Below are 20,039 nucleotides of genomic sequence, written 5' to 3'. Positions count from 1 at the left end.
AACTTTAAAGTAACCCTTCCCATCCTTGGTTAACCCAGTTAATGATCCGTGCATATGTAACTTAAAGTATTATACAGGAAATTCTCTTTCCTAGATATGGCTGATGGAGTGCTTGGCCCATTGTCCCTCTTCTAGATCCAGTTTTGAAGCAAACTACATTAAAATATGTAGTTCCTTGAATTTTTCTCTGTATTACAAAATATACCTTTATAACCCATTAACCATCATAGGTGACTCATCTAATGACACGTAAATAAGCAAGTATATTGCAGTTCTCCACTGGGAAGTATATATTGTGTTGTTATAGCAAATCATGTTATTTGGAGTGCTAATGGAATTGTCCTGTTGAAGACAAAAATGTAGACTTGTATGTACTTTAAAAATTTGTTACAGAAGTATATATGAGTACATTAAAGTTCTGTCAGATATGGAGACAGTGAATTTACAGAATGGTAAATTGGGATAGTGAAAGTCTTATCAAGAATATGTTTGTCAAGATAATCTGTATTTATTTTAGCTCACTTAGTTTCCAGTGTCTAGTTCACAAGGTGTCGCTCCTGTGTGTGAGTTTGAGTCCCTCCATAGACATATCAGGGCTTCAGTTACCCCAGCCAAACTGAGTAGCCCTTTCTGTGGCTTGGTCTGAATTAATTTCATCTCACTGTCTGGTACACACTGTACAATGAATTACAGAATGTGTTGGGGAAGTTGTGATGACTAAATATCATCTGCAGCTAGTTTCCCTTGTGGTTTATTAGTTGCCACTGATGTTATAGAGTCTCTCTTCTTCAAACTTTGGCCCATAGCCCAGCAGCTCCCTAGCACATATTTACTAATTCAGATGCCCTGTCTCCCAGACACTTCAGAAATACTCTACCTAGAGTCCAAAATATGGTATCCCTTAGTTTAACACATAGCATTGGAAGATGAGAAGTCACCTTAGATCTGCTCAGGGACCTCACAGGGTGAAAAAAATAGGTGGAAGGTTGTGTCTGGCCCTGGGTGAAACAAGAAAATACAGTAGAAATACCAGAATATTGTTGCTCCAGGATCCATAAGAAAGGACAGAAAATGATTACAGTAGGAGGAAAAAGACCCATTTATAAGGTTTGGTAACACCACAGTCTTGAGTTTCTTATTGCCTTCACCTTTCCCCATCTTTTCCGAAAATATTTGGAAAGCATCTTTCCCAAAGTCAGTCCCCGAGGAACTGTGTATGCTTACCCCCCAGGTACCCTCTTACTTGTGTTTGAATCCCATAACAAGGCTACAAAATACAAAACAGTGAGTGGCTTCAGGGTCTCCTCTGCTCTGCTCCCTGAAACCATGCTCTTGGGTTTAGAACGTGCTTCATGAATCACTGATGAAAATGCACAGGGACCTCATCCAGCAGCAACCCTGCAGCTTCTCCCAGGTCCCCTTGTGCAGAAAGATTTCAGAGACTGCCACTAGCAGTGCCTCACAGGGCATCTGAGGTGTGAGGAGCAGCTGCCCTGTCAGAGATGCCTGAAGCCCTGGCACTCAGCTGTAAGGGGTTCATCCTTCACCTGGATAACTTCTAAAAGGCAGATCCGAGTCTCTGCTGCCCCAAAGGGATCAGGCTGATTTTCCTCACACGAAGATGACACGTTGGCTTGTATGGTTCTCTTACTGCTTAGTAGGCTGACTCCTTTTGTTTCCCCTTTCTTCTAAGTTATCAGGGTAACCACTGGCCAACAGATGCTTTCATTCTAGGACAGTCTCTTACCCCAATTCTCAAGATTCCTTGTTCTTTCCTCTTCATCATGTCTGCTTACCTAGCTATGTTTTGCATGTTGAATGTAGGGGATCTTGGAGGTAGAACTCACATCAGAACATTCAGGCAAGGCTGGCAAGTCTCCCTCTTCCAAAGGGAAGTTATTCTCATACCCTAAAGCCATTTGCAAATATCCATCCAAAAAGTCATCCTCTCTCTCTCTCTTCTCAGTCCCAGGCAAAGAAGATGAAGGGGAGTAGGGGGAGAAGAAGCAACAGCGAGAAGGCTTGAACAGCAGGAGAAAGGAGCCTAGAGTTTCCTTATTCATTCTTTGCGGCTGTCCCAGTTCATTCTTTTATTTACTTCCTGATATTCAGAGATACCAGTAATCCTTTTATTTTAAGTAGGGTTTTTCTAAAAATCCCTATAAATATACCAATCTGCCTACTTCAAATGAGCCTTTCTCTGGCCTTTTCAAAGCAGGATTTTTATAAGCATGCTTATTCCAAACATGACAGAGTAAAATAAGCCTTTTAAGAAAAGTACCTGCTGGTAGGCTTCCTGTGTTCTTCTACCATTAACGCCAATGGTGAATCACATGCAAAGTCAGAGCCTGTGTTATACATTTTGCTCAACAGTAAAGAGCAGAATTTGCAGTGAGAGTTTGGGACTTCCCCTGGGAACCCAGTCTCACTAAGCCAGAAGGACACATTTCATAAAACATTCAGGGTCTCTTACCCAATCAAAGGTGGCCACAGATCTTCCAACAAAGTCAGCATCAGAAGGACTCACTTGAGGTATACCATCTTTATTGCCAAATAGTTGAAATAAAAAAGAAATCAAGACCCAGAGGCACATGCCAATTCATAAATATAGAATTAGCTATTTTTACTACTGAGAAAATACATGCAGGCATAGCCCATAAGTGACTACAGAACTATAATGAATTTTCTCCTCTATTTATATGGAATTAAAACTTCAGTTCTTAAACATCATCCTACTTATTTTAATAAATACTCAACAGATAGTTCATTTGCACAGGTAGCTACATTGTGCTTGCTCTGACGTCCTGTTTTTATAATTCTTTTTTTTTAAAGGTTTTATTTATTTATTCATGAGAGAAGCAGAGAGAGAGAGGCAGAGACACAGGCAGAGGGAGAAGCAGGCTCCATGCAGAAGCCTGACATGGGACTTGATCCCGGGACTCCAGGATCACACCCTGGGCTGAAGGCAGGCGCTAAACCACTGAGCCACCCAGGGATCCCCTGTTCTTATAATTCTTTATCAGGACCTCCTTTGTATTGTATCCAGCACAACAGGAGGCTGCACATTTTTCAATGTGCTTCAGTACGGTTAGACTAAGTGCAGTCTCCTAAAGCCTTCCTAGGCTGTGGAAGTTCCGTCTGCAGTTTGGAAGCACCTGTCATTTATCTGCATGGGCTTTTAATGATTCTGGGCCTTGGTAGCTGGGAGGTACTTCCAAGACAACAGCAACCATTCCAGGGATTCCATGGTTAGCATTCATTTCTTTGGTCTGATCAGTAGAAGATTGGCTGGGAAAGTTTCAGAGACTCAGAGACCCACTTTACACAGACACACTTGCCTGCCTCTCCCTGCCCCCCACATGAGCTCCAAGTCTAGGTCAAGCATGAGAGCCAATTGCTAATTGCATAAACTTGATTTCACATTAGTGTGGGGTGTTACTATACCTGGATATGGAATTACTATGTTTTAGAGAAAGCACGCCTTCAACTTTATAAAGTACTGCCAAATTGTTCTCCTGAATAGTTATACCAATTTACACTCCCACCTGTAATGTATGAGTTCCTACTTTCACACATCCTTGGCAACATCTGGTGTTTGCAGACTTTATTTTTTCCAATCTGATGGGTGTGAAGTGGTGTCTCATTTTTGGCTTTAATTTGCATGTCTTCACTATTGAGCATCTTTTCATATGTTCGTTGGTCATTTGGGTTTCCTTTTCACTGTTCATATCTTTTGCCTGAAAAAAATGGGTACCCTTCTCAGTGTGTAGGAATACTTTATATACTCTGAGTACTAGCCTTTTCTTTGGTTCTATATGTTTCAAATACCTTGTCCCAGTCTGTGGCATTTTTGTTCATTCTTTTCCATGCAGAAGCTTTATTACTAAAATCTATCAGCCTTTTCCTTGATAGCACATGATTGTGTGTCTTCTTTAAGAACTGTTTCCCCATCAGGGCGCCTCAGTTACTTAAGCCTCTGACTCTTGGTTTTGGCTCAGGTCAAAATCTCAGGGTCATGAGATCGAGTCCCATGCCGGGCTCTGTGCTCAGCAGGGAGTCTGCTTAAGATCTCTTCCTCTCCCTCTGCCCTCCCCCGAATTCACACATATGCATGAGCTCGCTCACTCTCTCTCAAATAAATCTTTTTTAAAAAAGTATTTCCCCATCCTAATGTGAATGTGTCCTATAATTTCTTTTAAAAGTTTTACAGTATTTTTCATATTTAAATCTTTGACCTATAATTTACTTTTGTGTGTGTTAGGAGATAAAAATACAACATTTATATATGTTTTCCATATAAATAACCAGTTGCCCTAGGACTGTGTCAAATGGTCCATCTTCATTAATTTCTAATGTCATTTATACACATGTATTACTTTCAGCTCACTCTTCTGTTATATATTTCATTTTTTAATCTTTGCCTATACCAATATAACCTTGAGTGGATTTCTGCAGTTGTATACTATGTATTGACAGCTACCAGGAAAGTTCCTCCTCTTCTGTTCAGTATTGTTTAACCATTCTTGGTCTTTTGTTTTCCCACAGTAATATTAGGATGAGCCTCTCAGTTTCTCTACAAATCCCTTTGAGGGCTTTTATTGGAATTGGGGTGGACTTACAGATTAATGTGAGAAGTGCTATTTTAATAGTCTCACCATCCATGAAAATGTCTTCACTTTTGCCCTTCAGTACAGGCTTTCCATTTTGGTTTGTTCCGTAAAGCTCTTGTCTGTCTTTTCCTCTTAGGTTTTAGTTTTTGTTACTTTCACAAATGGGAATTTTCAAGATTTATTTATTTTAGAGAGAGAAAGAGTGAGCAATGGCGGGAGGGGCAAAGGGAAAGAGAGAATCCTGAAGCAGCCTCCTTCCTGAGCGCAGAGCCCAACACGGGGCTCGGTCCCAGGACCCTGAGATCATGACCTGAGCTGAAATCAAGAATCAGCTGCTTAACCGACTGAACCACGCAGGTGCCCCCTACAAATGGGATTTTTTAATTAAAAATTTAAATTGGCTTGCAAGTGTAGAGCAATACAAATTTTTGACCTAGAGCCTTGTATCTTCAATGTAATAACAAATTGTCCAAGAATGTTGTCTCTATTCTAGTTTCCGGTTGTCTGTGGAAATTCGTTCCATGGCCCAGTATATAACCAGTTTCGTAAATCTTCCACATATTTTTGAAGTGATTTTCTCATTTTGTGTAGAGCTTTGAATGTGCCCATTAGATCAAGCGTGTAATTGATTGTTCCAGCTGTCTATATTCTTACTATAGGTTTTCTACTTCATCTTTCAATTAAAATTTTCCCTCTACTAATTCAGTCATCTTTTGCATTACTCATTTGGAGACTAAGTTCACAATTATAGCATCCTTGTGAATTTTCTCTTTATTATTACTTGATAGCTTTTTTGTCCTTTTAATGTTTTTACATTAAAATACGTATTAATAGAGCTTTCCAAGTTTTCTTTAGTTTAGCTACAAATGATAGAAGACTTGACTACTGTTTCTCAAATTGGGGGAGGTATTTTTCTCAAATAACAAGGTCAGAGAGAGATGTGGGTCCCTCTGTTCAGAAAGTCAGGCTCTTTGTATGTCCCTGCGTATCATTCACAGTATGGCGCCTTTCATCCTCTTTCTGGCTTTCTCCGTATGAGGTATTGTTGGATGGCAGTGCGGGCGGGGGAGTGGATGGGGGGGGGGGGGCGGTGTTGTGGGACCAGCAGAGGGCAACCTTTACTGTCAGTGTCCCTGTGGAATAATACCTGTTTTAGCATCTAGAGAATCTTTGTCCCACGATGGTAAACTGTTGTTGTCACACGTTTTGTGAACATTCTTTCACTTAGAATCTTCTATTTCTGCAGTCAAATGTGACCATTTCCGTTCCCAAGTGAAGTCACCAGGAAGAAAGTGCTTATGCAGTCCTTTCCTTAGAGCCAGAAGCAGTTAAATGCTCAAGGCTCAGGAAACCAAATCTCATCATCGACTAACAAGGTACACTTGGATTTCAAAGCATTAGTACAAAATAATATGGTCAGGTTTTAGTGAATGTTTGTATTTAGGAATAATATATTCTCTCAAGAGGTGATACCATTCTTTCCTATAGTTTTTCAGAAGACTGATTTCAGCATTTTCTATGAAACTCAGCATCACGGTGTGTCATTCGTTGGGGTGTTGGCAGGGCCATCAGGTAGCTCGTCTTACCTAGAAACTAGGATCCCAAACTTCCCTTTCCCTTTGCCCTTCCTCTGAAACTTCCACTGCATCTGAGTGCACCTGTCACATTGCCCCGGACCATTCTATGAAACATGAACAGTCCATGGGGTTTGCATTTATAGGCTTCCGGACCTATAAAAGAAGTTGGTCTATTTCTATTTTTTCCTTAAAATGATTATTTAGATGGTTCTAGGAGTCTAGTAGAATATATCAATACACTTAATATTTGATTTGCGCTAAAAATTAACAGAGCATTTACTTACCGTATTTCATTCAGCCCTCCTTAGCACCAAGAAGTAAAGAATATCTGTCTCCACTATGGAGCTCTCAAGCTGCAAAGAACACAAAAACAAAAACAATTGTTACATTCAAAGTAGGAGAAGGTTTCTTTTTAAAAACATTAGAACCAGTGTTATTTTTGAATTATTGGTTAAAGGGCATGGGCAGAGTCTGGTGCTAGATAAATATGTATTGAGTGACTACACTTTTATCTGGGCATTTTCTTGTAGGTACTAAGACTGCTTAATCCACTTGTTGAATGCCCTCTTAATCATTAATCTTTGTCCAACACAGTATTAAACAGAAACTAGGTGTCTTTTCATTGAAGGACAGGGGAAGCACTGTGAACATGATTTTCTGTTTATAGACTTTTTTTCTATGTGTAACTTCTTCTCACATTTGACGTTCTTGCGGTGGTGGAGACCCCCTTTTTCCCTCATCCTGATTAAAAAGAGCTTGTATCTTTCAGACTAGTTAACCTTTACAACTTGACATTTAAAAAATCATTTTTCTTTATTCTCCCCACAATAATTATCCCAATTTTCATAGTTCTCCTCGCAGATTTTCAACTTTTCAGGTTATCTCCATGTTCCTCTGAGATGTACAACTCCTTCTGAAACTTGAGATCCATTACTATTGTAATTATGTGATCACTTCTGATGACAAATTTGAATTAAGTCGAATTGAGATTTTGTTGTGTTTTTAACATGTTCTAAAATCATCTTTCAGCCATGGAAACAAAGAAGTGTTTTCCTGCCGGGGAATAAAATTGGCAGTGGATTGGTTTTTGGAAAGAGGCCACAAAGATGTTACAGTTTTTGTTCCTGCCTGGAGAAAAGAGCAGTCCCGACCCGATGCTCTCATCACAGGTAAGCTCCGTGAGCTGTTCGTTCGTAGCTTCCATGCACACCTGGGCAGGTTATCTAGCACCATCAGATGTTGCTGACAAAGATGTCCATCTGTTTCTGTTACTCAGTCTGTGTGACTGCCACTTTCTCTTGGGTGAGACCTCAGCGTTGTCAGTGAGTTTACATACTCCCAGATTATGTTAAGGAAACCGTAATCCTTCCTCCATAAACCAACTGTTTGGGGTCTTTTTTTTTTTTTTAACTTGGAAGCTTTTTACTTCAAATTTTGTAAAATTTTTGACTTTGAGACATGGTAAGAGTCAGGGTACCTAGATTAAAATTCTGGCTTTGCCACTTACTGGCCGTTGGACTTGCTCAGGGCACATATGATGACTAGGGGAAAGATAAATTGAAAAAGAAAAAGCATTTAAAGCTGTAAGTAAATATAGGAAAGCTTGAGCAGGAAAGGAACATGAGCCCCGGAAGAAGGGGAAATGGCCATGGGCGGGGCGGGGGCGGGGGAGGTGACTGCGTTTAATTTTTAAAATACCAGCATGCCAGGTGTCTGGAATGCTTCAGACTGCATGGACTCTGTAAAATGCGTACAGCTCCACTTGACACTTGAACAACACAAGTTTGAACTGCCTGGGTCCACTTAGAAGTGGACTTTTTTACAATATAGTACTGCAAATGTAATTTCTTTTAGGATTTTCTTCATAACATTTTCTTCTCTCTGGCTGGCTTTAAGAATACAGTATACACTACCCATAATGGAGAAGAAATGTGTTGATGGTCACACAGTGGGCTTCCCCCCAGTAGTCAAGAGTGAGGGGTCAGCACCCTCATCCCTGCTCAGAGGTCCATAGGTGTTACCCCCAGCCCCCACCCCAGGGAAAAATTCTAGATAAAACCTGGTAAATTGAATGAATAGTCTGTTATTTTTCCACTGTACTGAAAAAGATACTTGACAAATATTTTCCGGCTCTTACATAGATTTAGACTAGTGCTTTTTCCAGCAAGTTAATGCCTATTTTACAAGCACTAAACTCTGTATCAGGTGCTGCGCAAGGAATGAGAGATTCAGTTCAGCTTACTAGCCATATCTGTTTAAGTTAGGATTATTTATCCTAATTGGTGTCCTTTTTAACCTCACTAGGTATTATAGAAAAAGCAAATTAAGCAAGATGATGTTGACCATTAGGCCACCACACATATTTCTCTAATCACTTCATTGCATAGCATGTATGAGGAAACACTCAGACAAATAAAGTAGCATGGCTTATTCATGAACAGTGAATAAACTGGAAGACCTCCGAATACTCATCTTTAAGTATTCCATGTACTCATTCTACAGACACTTACTGAGTATCTCCTGCTGTGCTTCCTGGGCTGAGTGCTAATGGAAATAAAGAGCAACATTTTGAGGGCAGGGACCATGTCTCATTTATCAGGGCAACACACAAAAATAATTATAATATGGCAAAGCCTGTAGTTGAGACTGAGCTTTTGAGTTTATTGGTTTTCTGTGATTAAGAGGTCAGTAATTTTATCTATTAAAATCCATCTCAACAGTGTTGAAAGTTTGCTTGGCTCCATGCTAAGTGCTTGTACATGTGGGCAACTCACTTCTAGCCACCTGACTGCCTTGAGGCTCAATAAAATATGGCTGTTTTATATAGAAGATGCCAGAACCTGAGATTTACCTGTGATTTGCTGCTTCTAACACATTTCTTCCACTTCTAGTCTGCTGCTGCTCTAAACCAATGTTCTGGTCTTAACGAAATTGTGTCAGGAACATCATGAAATCTATGTGGCAGTTAGAGCCCGCCGACCCCTAATCCTTCACATGTTCCCTCCCCAGTACTCTGCTCATACTTCTGTTGTGGCGATCACAACCCTTGCTTACCTGATTTGCAGATTTCCTTTGTGAGGAGAGGTCATTCTTAATCTCAGTGGCCGTGGATGCTTGACATACCACAGCACAGGCAGGCCATATCTGGTCACCAGAGAGATTTTTTTTTAAGCTTAGCAATTCCAGTTCAACATGGAAAAGTAGCCTTTTTTAATTTTAATTATGGCATCATGACTCCGGGCCAGAATATACAACGGTAGGAAGATAGGAGGTGGAAGAGGCACAGCAGGAAGAAGGGATGATGAGAGATTTTTTACCATTCATGAAAATATGAACTCCAGCACCTTTTTTTTTTTTATAAAGCCCACTAAACAAGTCAGAGTTACCAAGTGCTGTAAGAATATGCCAACAGAAGCCAAAAGAGCATTCCTGTGCCTACCTTTATTCTGTCTGTGGCAGCTTTCCCCTCTAATCATTTCTCACCTCTTTTTTTCTTGCAGTCCAGCCTATGAGGATGCTTGCATTTGTGCCACACGTTTCACGGCCAAGGACACAAAACACACACTGATCACATCTGTAACAACAGTTCTGACTTCCCTGCCTCCTCTGTGAACCTTCCACATCATAAGACTCTTCCCCTTGCTACCTCAACTACTTCTGGTGCTCCTCAGACTCTCCCCCATCACATCCACTAGGCAAAAAACAGAACTACAAAATAAACGGGGTTGGCAGGGAGGACACACCTGAGCCCAGCACCACTGCTCTGTCCAAATGGTGGTGCGCTGGGCATATGGCTGTGTGTGTGCCATCCTACAGGGCTCCAGCTCTCCAGCAAAACCTTACGTAATGAAAAACATAACTGAGCAAATTGCGTTTTATTCTGTTAAAGTTTTAAATCAGCTTTTAATTACTTTGGGGGCTGTTTATATAGGCTTTATTATTGCAATCCTCAAGGAAAAATACTGGGAATTAAAAATGTGTTCTATCTACAAACTGTAAATCATAATACCTAATTAAATGGTTGCATAAATCCAGTTCCTATTATAAAAGCTCACGTTGTATGAAAGTTACTTTGTGTATCCTATATGTACTTACTCCTGAAATTCTACCCCGATCGTCCTTGCAGATCAAGAAATTCTGCGTAAATTAGAGAAGGAGAAAATCCTAGTGTTCACGCCATCCCGACGAGTGCAGGGGAGGCGGGTGGTGTGCTACGACGACAGGTTCATCGTGAAGCTGGCTTTTGAGTCGGATGGGATCATTGTGTCCAATGACAACTACAGGGATCTGGCCAATGAGAAACCAGAGTGGAAGAAGTTCATAGATGAGCGACTGCTAATGTACTCATTTGTCAATGACAAGTAAGTGAAACCATGTACTTACCAGTGATACTGCTTCCCTGCCAACGTGGCCATCCCTGGCAGCTGCCACAGGAGCCCTGTCTCCACCTGCCACTGACCAGACCTAAGACACATTTCTTCCCACAACTGATATCCCCTCTGATCCTCAGTGGAAGTCAGGAAAAGCGTGGAGCGATGCCTCAGGAAGCCACATGTGAGTGCCAGGCCCCTGCAGCGGAAGGCAGTAACAGGGCAAGTCTGTCAGAACAGACAGGGACATTCCCCATCTTCACAGGACACAGATTTGAACCTGTTGACCCTCAAAACATGGCCTTTCAAAATCTACTTAGAGCCTTGATCACTTAAGTATATATTTTAAATACAGGATTTTTTTAATGTTATACCAATGGTAAGACTCTAGTCATGACGAAATTGATAAATGGACGGATAACGATAAAAAGCAGGTCTCCTGAGAAATAAATAAAGCCCACAGGTAGGTGGAAAAGTTCACCTGCTGACAAAAATGCAAACTAAATGTACAGAGAACATATTTTTTCACCCATTTAATTCACAAAAATAGTTTTGCCTGTGCTCTGTTCTGTTAAAGATGTAGTTTAACACATCTTTGTGAAATAGTTTGGCTTGGGTTAGCAGAAGCCTTGGAAATATGTAGACCCTCTCAGGCCCATCTCCTTTCTTGGAATATATATCCTGAGGAAAAAAGACCAGATATGTTCATTTCCATAATACTTATCATTGCAAGAATTCAGAGGCAGCTAAAGGTACCATAGAGAAACCAGTTAAGCCGCTCTGCATCTAGTGGAATATTCATCAGCTCTTCAGCATTATGAATACGAAAGCTATTGAGGAACATGGAAATTTATTTGTTAAAAAGACAAAGCACAAAATTATATCTGTGTTTGTAAAATGCTTATGCATACAGAAATGACTAAAATGCAACACATACACGAAATAATTGTAGTTAAGATTATAGGATTGAGTGCCTCTTGTTTTTAATGTTGCCGCATTGTTCTGATATTAAACAGCATATTTGCTAAGTGTTCTTAGCCACCTGACACTCCCTTAGGGGTTCATACAACATCGTTCACATTTCCTGGGTAACTGCATGGCCCGTTTCAAGTTCCAACAGTGACATAACAAGTAGTAGAGCTCTTCAGTTGTAACTTCTGTTATGCTACATGCCATGAATTCCTGTGTTCATGAGATTTTTTCCATCTCTCTGCTGAGGAGCAAAGAGAATGGGGCTGTGGGGTTCGACTTAGAATCTCAACTGTGCCCTGCGAACTTAGATCAAAGTCACTTAATTAGGAAAGCGTATTAATCTACAAAAACTAATACTTCAAAGGGCCACTGTCAGGAAGAAAGGAGAGAGGCTACACAGGGCCTCAGCCCGGAACGAGATGTGGCTGGTGTCCACGTTCCTGTCACTGCTCCTCACTCACCCTTACTGCTGGACGTGGTCGAGGCTCACCAAACCCTCTTAACACAGAATCGTGTGGTTTTCTGAGGTTCTTACAAAATCCCAAGACTGACAGGAAGAAAGAATTAATGAGAACATACAAGGCTCAAAACTTACTGGAGTTAAAACCAGTACAGGTTCGGCTTGACACAGTTTACTTGTGTCCGTTAAGAAAATTCTGTGTACTGTTATTTTTTACCCCATAAACGCTGAACCAGAATATTTGTTAAAAAATGTTTTAAAGACCTTAGAGTGAATCAAGTTCTGCCTTCTGTCTTCAGAATTAAATTATCAAGCTCCTACTTAGATATATTTTGTATTATATCCATGACAGGTTCATGCCCCCTGACGACCCTCTCGGCAGACATGGCCCAAGCCTGGATAATTTTCTGAGGAAGAAACCTATTGTTCCTGAACACAAAAAGCAGCCTTGTCCATACGGTAACTTTCCTTATAAGTATTTAATATTTGCCTTTAGAACACAGTACGTTGTTAAACTTTTGTTGATAAAAATAAACATTTTAAATTTTGGATGGCATAGTATGTGGTTCTTTTGATTGTAATGAGATTTAAGAAAACAACCATGGGCAGGGTGGGGTGGCGGGGGTGGGGGTGAGGGGGGAGGTGAATTATTTTTACCTAATTGTGTTTGATGCAAATGCACTTCCCAGAGTTAAAATGTGGTTAGCTCCAAAAACTGAACTAATTCTTTGTGAAGTTAGTTGTCAAGCAGGTAAAAACACCTGGAGTCCTTCCAACTAGATACAAGTCAGGTTGGCATGAGTTTACTGCATTCCAACAGCTCGTTTTGCTCTTTAGGACAGAGTGTCCTACCTGGTTATGAAGCCATGCGGGAAGAGCATGGCAGGAAGGAGTTGAGGACATGGGGTGCCCACCCAGACCTCGGGAGGGGACTCGATCACTCGGCCTATGTGTTCGCTGCTCCCAGGAGCCCGGCAGTGGGGCGGCTGAGAGGGGCTAGTCTCCAGAGCAAGGGTCGTACCCCTGCCTCTGCCCTGGCCTCGCCCACAGGTTGAAATAGTCATGCCAACCCAAGCTGCCGGGGTCTGGTAGTGTGCTCCTTTGCCTAACTGATCTCCCTCTCCGTAGGAAAGAAGTGTACGTACGGACACAAGTGCAAATACTACCATCCCGAGAGGGGCAGCCAGCCGCAGAGGTCGGTGGCCGACGAGCTTCGGGCCATGTCTCGAAACACAGTGGCCAAGACCTCCAACGAAGGTGGGCTGGTCAAAAGCAACAGCGTTCCCTGCAGCACGAAAGCGGACAGCACTTCAGATGTCAAGCGGGGTGCTCCCAAGAGGCAGTCGGATCCAAGCATACGGACCCAAGTCTACCAGGACCTCGAAGAAAAGCTTCCCACCAAAAACAAACTGGAAACCAGGTCTGTCCCCTCGTTGGTGAGCATCCCGGCGACTTCCACTGCAAAACCCCAAAGCACTACATCTCTAAGCAACGGCCTTCCATCTGGAGTTCATTTCCCAGCTCAGGATCAAAGACCACAGGGACAGTACCCTCCAATGATGATGGCAACCAAAAATCACGGAACGCCAATGCCTTACGAACAGTACCCCAAATGCGACTCGCCCGTCGACATCGGGTATTACTCCATGTTGAACGCCTACTCGAATCTGAGCATCTCAGGCCCGCGCAGCCCCGAGAGGCGCTTCTCCCTGGACACGGACTACCGCGTCAGCTCCGTCGCCTCCGACTGCAGCAGCGAGGGCAGCATGAGCTGCGGGAGCAGCGACTCCTACGTGGGCTACAACGACCGCTCGTACGTGAGCTCGCCCGACCCACAGCTGGAAGAGAGCCTGAAGTGTCAGCACGTGCACCCGCACAGCCGCCTTAATTCCCAGCCCTTCCTGCAGAACTTCCACGACCCCCTAGCTAGAGTGCAAAGCTACAGTCACGAAGAACCAAAGTACCACCCCAAGCCGCCCCTCGCGCACCTGGCCGTGCACCTGCCGCACCCCGCGGCGGGCGCCCGCTCCAGCTGCCCCGGCGACTACCCGTCCCCGCCGGGCGCCGCGCACCCCAAGGCGCCGCGCCTCGGCCGCTCGCTGCTGGCCACCCGGCTGGACAGCGTGTCGGACTCGCGGCTGTACGACGGCTCCCCGTCCCGGCCCAGGAAGCCCTACGCGGGCCCCGACGGCCCGGGCGGCTGGGAGAGGCCGGCGTTCGCGCCCGAGGCGGCCTACGGCTACCGGCACACCTACTCGCTGCCGGACAGCTCCACGCAGCCGGGCTACGAGCCGTTCGCCTTCCAGAGCCTGCCCGAGCGCCCGGAGCCCGCGTGGCGCGGCCCGTACTGCGCGCCGCCGCCCGAGCCGCCGCGCTACCAGGACGACCGCGAGAAGGTCTACGTGAACCTGTGCAACATCTTCCCGGCCGACCTGGTGCGGACGGTCATGAAGAGGAACCCGCACGTGACGGACGCCCAGCAGCTGGCCGCCGCCATCCTCGTGGAGAAGTCCCAGCTGGGCTACTGACGGACGATGCATCTTCGTGGTGTGGAGTCGTTCTTTCGTTCAGCTCAAATGCTGAGGGAGGTTTGCTACAATAGCACATGTCATCTCCTTCGCGGCAAGGAGGTTAAATAGTATCCATTTATGTGAAATACTGTATCATGGAACCTGTACGTAGAGCCCCACAGCGTGGAAGTATCACGGGATTGCTTTACCTTCAAACTTTTTTTTAAACATTTCCTTTTTAAAAGCTCTCTCCTTGGCTGGAAATTTTTCCAGTTTGATTTATTAGATGTCTCTGTGATCTTTGATATTAATCTTTGGTGCATCAGGGGTTTATATGCAGCACTTTTTATCCTTGTTTCGTGTTTTATTACCTTGGTGTTTGTCTATCAATTGCGAGCAATTACAATACTTTCAGAATGTCGAACATTTGACTAGACCCTAGCCGACTATTTTTTCAAGCCAAGCTTAATTGGAATCTTTTACAGCTTTTTAAGTTATTTTTATTTGGGGAAAGTGGGCTTCTTTGTGCTATAATCATTATTTATAGAAACAAAGATATACTACAGCACTGACTTTATATTTTAAACAAAATGTAAGTTACCAGTTTATACGGAAATGGGTAACAGTCTATATTAGAATGATTTACAATATGGCACTTTTCATTGTTTTATTTTTGTTGGGATTTTTTTTTTTTTTTCCTGTTAGGTAATGTAGTTAATTTAATATGGTTGATTTAAAGGAAAGCAGATGCAATCAATGGAAAAAATTGTTTCCATTTTTTTTTTCCTTAACGAACAAGGCAAAAGCCGTAACTGTTCCAGTTTAGAGCTTTGTTATCCAGCTATGATGTGCTTCTAGACGGTAGAAATGGAATTGAATTCCTAGATTCTCATTAACCTGTATTTTTAACGTGTTTGTCTTTTTTGTTTTGGGGCACAACAATACTGGATAAAAGAACCCTTTCACAGTCCTTGCCTGTTTTTAATGAATCTAATTATTCTCAATGCAACTTTTATATTTAATATACTCTTTAGCTTTCCTGCTATTTATCAAGGCTGGCCTGAGGTGGGTTTATGTGTTGAGGATATGCAAAAGTTATTGATACTGCACTATAGGAATGGTGGTGGACGCGTTGTCAGTGGTAACTTAAAATGTTTGTAAGATACTGTATATTTTCCATTTTCCTGAAGGTAGTTTTTGAGGGGCCTGTTATATTATTAAGGCCAGATTCTTGCCACAAATAGTGTAGTTTTAGCTACAGACTAAAGTCTGTTCTAGTATTAGTAAGGGATATTTCTGGTTTCAAAGTCATGGGTTTTGCTAGATGCGAATTCATTTTTGTCCTCAGAAGACAGACCTTGCATTGAGTGGCAGACAGTCGTGTGTGCTTCACATGACCTTCACAGTTGCCTCCAGGCTTTGAGTTTTCCTTCACGTGACAGACCATCCTGATCTGTCTCTGTCGTCTGCCTCGATGCCCTGGGTGTTCTGACCATTCTGACATGCTACAGTTTGAAGTAAAGCCCTGAAAAGCCAGAAAGTACCTTTTACTGTTGATACAAATTGTATCTTTTTAACTATAAGAACTATTTTGATTTGTAGATCTAGTGAAAACACAAATGTGTAACTATGATTAGACTTTTGGGCAACATTTTATCCCTTATTTAAATACAAAATTTTAAAGTAAAATTGAGGTCTAGGATAGGGTAGAAAAATAAAAGTAATGATTTAGGTAAATAAAATTGTCTGTCTTAGTTTTATAGAATATATTAAAATATATTAAATACATTTATTGGCATTTTCTTTCTCCTAAAACTTATCTAGTGAGAACTTAAAAATAAAGGTAAAATGCTGCCTGAAAATAATGTCCAAGCACCTTTGACTAGGATAACATTTTCACTACTTGTGTGACACTGTGTGTTGCATGAAGTAGGATTTGGGTATACAGTAAATGCTTCTAAAAGGCATTGTGCATATTGACATATCCAATAATCTGAACCGTGTTCAGCAAACTTAATTCAGGAAAGTGGTGTTCTACACAATTATTGCTGTTGTTTTTGAGGTGAGTGTGGCCCTTATCTGTACCCAGAAATAATACAGATGGTGACACAAACCATCCCGAGTGGTGTCCGGGTGTGACCCTACTCGCTTGTGAATCTGTTCTCCTTGATTTCGTCGGTCACTATCTGTAGAACAAGTTTAAGTGTAGAAGCTAAGTGAGTGCCAAAAAAAAGGGGGGGGGGGTTACAGATGTGGAGTACCTTTTATTTTAGTCATGTTTTAAGCCTTTTTTTTAAAGTATGAAATCCTTTTTAAATTGTAGATTTCGCTCGCATTTTCTTAATGTTAGCATTTTCACTATCTGAAGAGTCTGCCAAACATTACTAAACTTATTTAAATGAGATCTTCAGCGAAATGTGTATCAGACTTTTAGTTTGATGTTCTCGTGTTTTTAGCAAACTTGTCTGTTATTGCTTCATGGATTTTAGACCATGGAACATAGTGTAGCTTGCCACTACCTGTCCTGAAGTGAATAGCTCTGAATTGCTCACACTGAAATTCTTCAGTATAATGAATTGTGAGTTAAGAAATAGCAGTTTTCTTATGTCAAGAGGACAGTTTGTCCCCCTCTCTTTTTTCTCTTTTTTTTTTTTTTTTTTAAGCACCCATGTTGCTTTCAGAGCTTAAGAATGAGATATTTGGCAGGCTTTAGACACAGCAAATTCTTCATTCTCTAAAGCAATAAGTAAAAGGATCCACCGTTCAATTAAATCCATAGCTGATCCCAAACCTTCATTGTAGCCAAAACTTTCACCTTAATCCTGTCTTTTACCAGATTCACTCACAGATAACTGGAGAGGGAGGTGTTAGTAGAGAAACTGCCCAGAGTGGTCAACCAATAGGAGAGAAAAAACTCAGATTGGATTATTCTGCCCCTGAATAGTTGACAGTTGACTGTCCTTTCCCCAGCAAGGAGCCGGTGCACTGTCTCTGTGTCTTACTACAGAGGGAGTAGCAGCCAGCTGGCCAGATCCTGGCCCTCACGGTTCCCTCCCTGCACGTGACACGTACGTTTCCCATCTGTTGATATCTCTGTATCCTGATAGAGTTTGTCATTGACCTCAACATTTGAAAGAAATACACACCAGTATAAAATGTGTGATACTGGTAGAAACTTGAACTTTGTGCTTTTATGAAGTTTCCTTGATGAGAATATGTAATATAACTTAAAAAAAAAAAAACATTTTATATGTATATATACATACATGCCTACGTATTTGTCATGAAGTATTAAAAACAGGAGAGGGTGTTACGCTTTTGGTGGCTGACCTTCCCTTCATTGAACTATGTTTGAGTTGTGGATGACCAAGACTGGAGTCTGGATGACCAACGATAAGATTTTAGAACCACTTGAATGGAAAGCAACTCTTCGATGGTTTTATTCCTGGTATTTTTAAAGAGTTATTTTGATAATTTTAATAGAATGTGTCATTTTAAAACACACAAAAAAAAGTAGTATTGATTATACAGATAATTATTTAACATGTCTTTTACGGATGTATCTATGTATATGGACAGTAATATATTTATAAACAAATATACTTTGATTATGTTGTAGCTATTAGTTTGTGATAGGTTAGCTATGGCTCTGGATACCTGTGTGTGTGTTTTGAAAACTCTTGAGCTGTCCCCCTTCCACCCCTCCCCCGATTTATGGGCACTGACCCAAAGGTATATTTGTTTTCATTCTCATTTTTGCCATCCGACTTACTTCCTCAAGATGAGCTTCCTAGGCATACACCCACAGATAAAACGAAGTGTAAAACCCATGAACTACACACGTGCATTAGCGTAAGAGAAAGCAGAGCTCGTAGAAGTAGAGAAGCGTGCGATATTTCAGATTGGCCTGCGAGACTCCTAGGGCAGCGGCTGACAGACCTGTTCTGTGAAGCGTCAGGCGTAACCAGTCCGAGTTTTGAGAAGCGTCTGGTCTCTGTCACCTGCTCACCTCTGCATGTAGCACCAGAGCAGCCGCAGACAAGAGGCTGAGTGAGCCATGTGCAAAGGCCTCTACTCACAGGAACAGGCAGCGGGCCAGCGGGGCTGGTGGTTGGAGTCCTCGCAGCCCTGTCCGGGGTGGGGGGCGGGGGGGAACCCAGGATTATTAAGCCCTAAGCCCTGGTACGAACGTGTTCGTAGAAGAACTAAGAACTGTAGTTCAGTTGACATTCAAAGACCGTGTTATTATTTATTGACCGCCTTCAAAAGAGGTTTGGAGACGGTCCTACTAAAGCATCCTCATTTACTTGTTTATTCTATCCTGTCCATTACTTACTAGAGAGATTTCTTAATGTTAAACCGCACACACGAAAAAAAGCATTCTGTCAACAGATGTTTTAATAAGTATTGAAATTTTTTCATGAACTTTGTATTTCTATTGATAAGATGGGAATACCGTACCTACATTTAGTTTTTTAAGGGCCTCATGGACCAAAAATTCTGTTGTATTTTGAAAATTAGCATGTAATTAGCCACAAAATATTTTAAAGACTGCATCTGTCAGTTACATCTTTCTGGTTTTTTGACTTAAAAAAAAAAAGACAGATGTGCCCTTCTTTAAAAATGGTTTTAAAGAAGATAAATATATTGTAATTTCACATATTATAGCTTTATTCTGTAAGATTAAAAATTGTGACTAGTATAATTGTAGCTATAACGTGCATTTGCTGTATTTGTGATTCTTTATAAGAAACCAAGCATATCCCGGCTTTCTCTGTCCAGACCTTTAGTATAGATCTTTTTAGATGCCTTAGGACGATCCTTGGTGAATGATATTCTTAACATGATCATGTGTGATTTTAAATTCATTGGAACTACACACTGCTGAGCGTGTTCATTCACACTGCTTTATAAATTGTGTTAACATTATTTCCACAAGAACATTAAATAGTTTTGAACATCACCATACACTTTAGATATCCTTTCTTTTACAAATGGAATACAGCTCTAGCTTTTAACAGTGTTTACTGTTTAAAAGGGTTTTGGTTTCCCCCGCCCCCCAATGCCATCTGTTAACCTGCTTTTTACTTTGTTACAGTAACACCGAGATGTGTTAGGAGTAGCTTTTTCCCTATGGTCCCTAGTCTTAAGATTAAAAAACAGTTTAAAGTTTTGACCATTTGGCAATTAAACAATTTTTGAACAGTCTGTGCATCTTTTAATTTAGTTTGATAAAATTTGTAAAACTTCATTTTAAACCATGTACCAAATCTGCCAGTTGTGTGTATGAGATTTCAGATGAAAAATTGTTGTCCATTAAAGCATTTGACCTCTCTCTTACTTAAAGCAGCTTATGTCTCAAGGGGAAAACAAACAACAACAACAACAACAAAAAAAAAAACCTTGAAAAGCAATGGCTTGTTTTTATAGAGTGTATATTTTAGATTTTCTTGGGTTTTTTTGAAATTATGCATTTCTAGCTAATACAAAATACCCACAAACACACAGATCTCCTCAGAGACCTGAACCAAGCCTGCAAG

The 20,039-nt window shown here is 41.5% G+C and overlaps 1 protein-coding gene across 6 annotated transcripts in view; it reads left to right on the top strand.

The window, feature by feature from the left end:
- ZC3H12C (zinc finger CCCH-type containing 12C) overlaps positions 1-19,839 on the top strand; it is a 76,160-nt gene extending 56,321 nt beyond the window's left edge. For all 6 annotated transcript variants that reach the window (XM_072729886.1, XM_072729885.1, XM_072729882.1 and 3 more), the window contains 4 exons: positions 7,217-7,356; positions 10,314-10,548; positions 12,342-12,448; positions 13,118-19,839. In XM_072729886.1, coding sequence (XP_072585987.1) covers positions 7,217-7,356; positions 10,314-10,548; positions 12,342-12,448; positions 13,118-14,517 — 1,882 coding nt within the window. In that variant the 3' untranslated portion in view covers positions 14,518-19,839. The remainder of the gene's footprint in view (positions 1-7,216; positions 7,357-10,313; positions 10,549-12,341; positions 12,449-13,117) is intronic.
- Positions 19,840-20,039: the final 200 nt, after the last annotated feature.

Source organism: Vulpes vulpes, chromosome 12 (genome assembly GCF_048418805.1).
Source record: "Vulpes vulpes isolate BD-2025 chromosome 12, VulVul3, whole genome shotgun sequence".
NCBI classification, from domain to species: Eukaryota; Metazoa; Chordata; class Mammalia; order Carnivora; family Canidae; genus Vulpes; species Vulpes vulpes.
The sequence above is the reverse complement of the archived record's forward strand: the minus strand, read 5'-3'. Positions and strand labels throughout refer to the sequence as shown.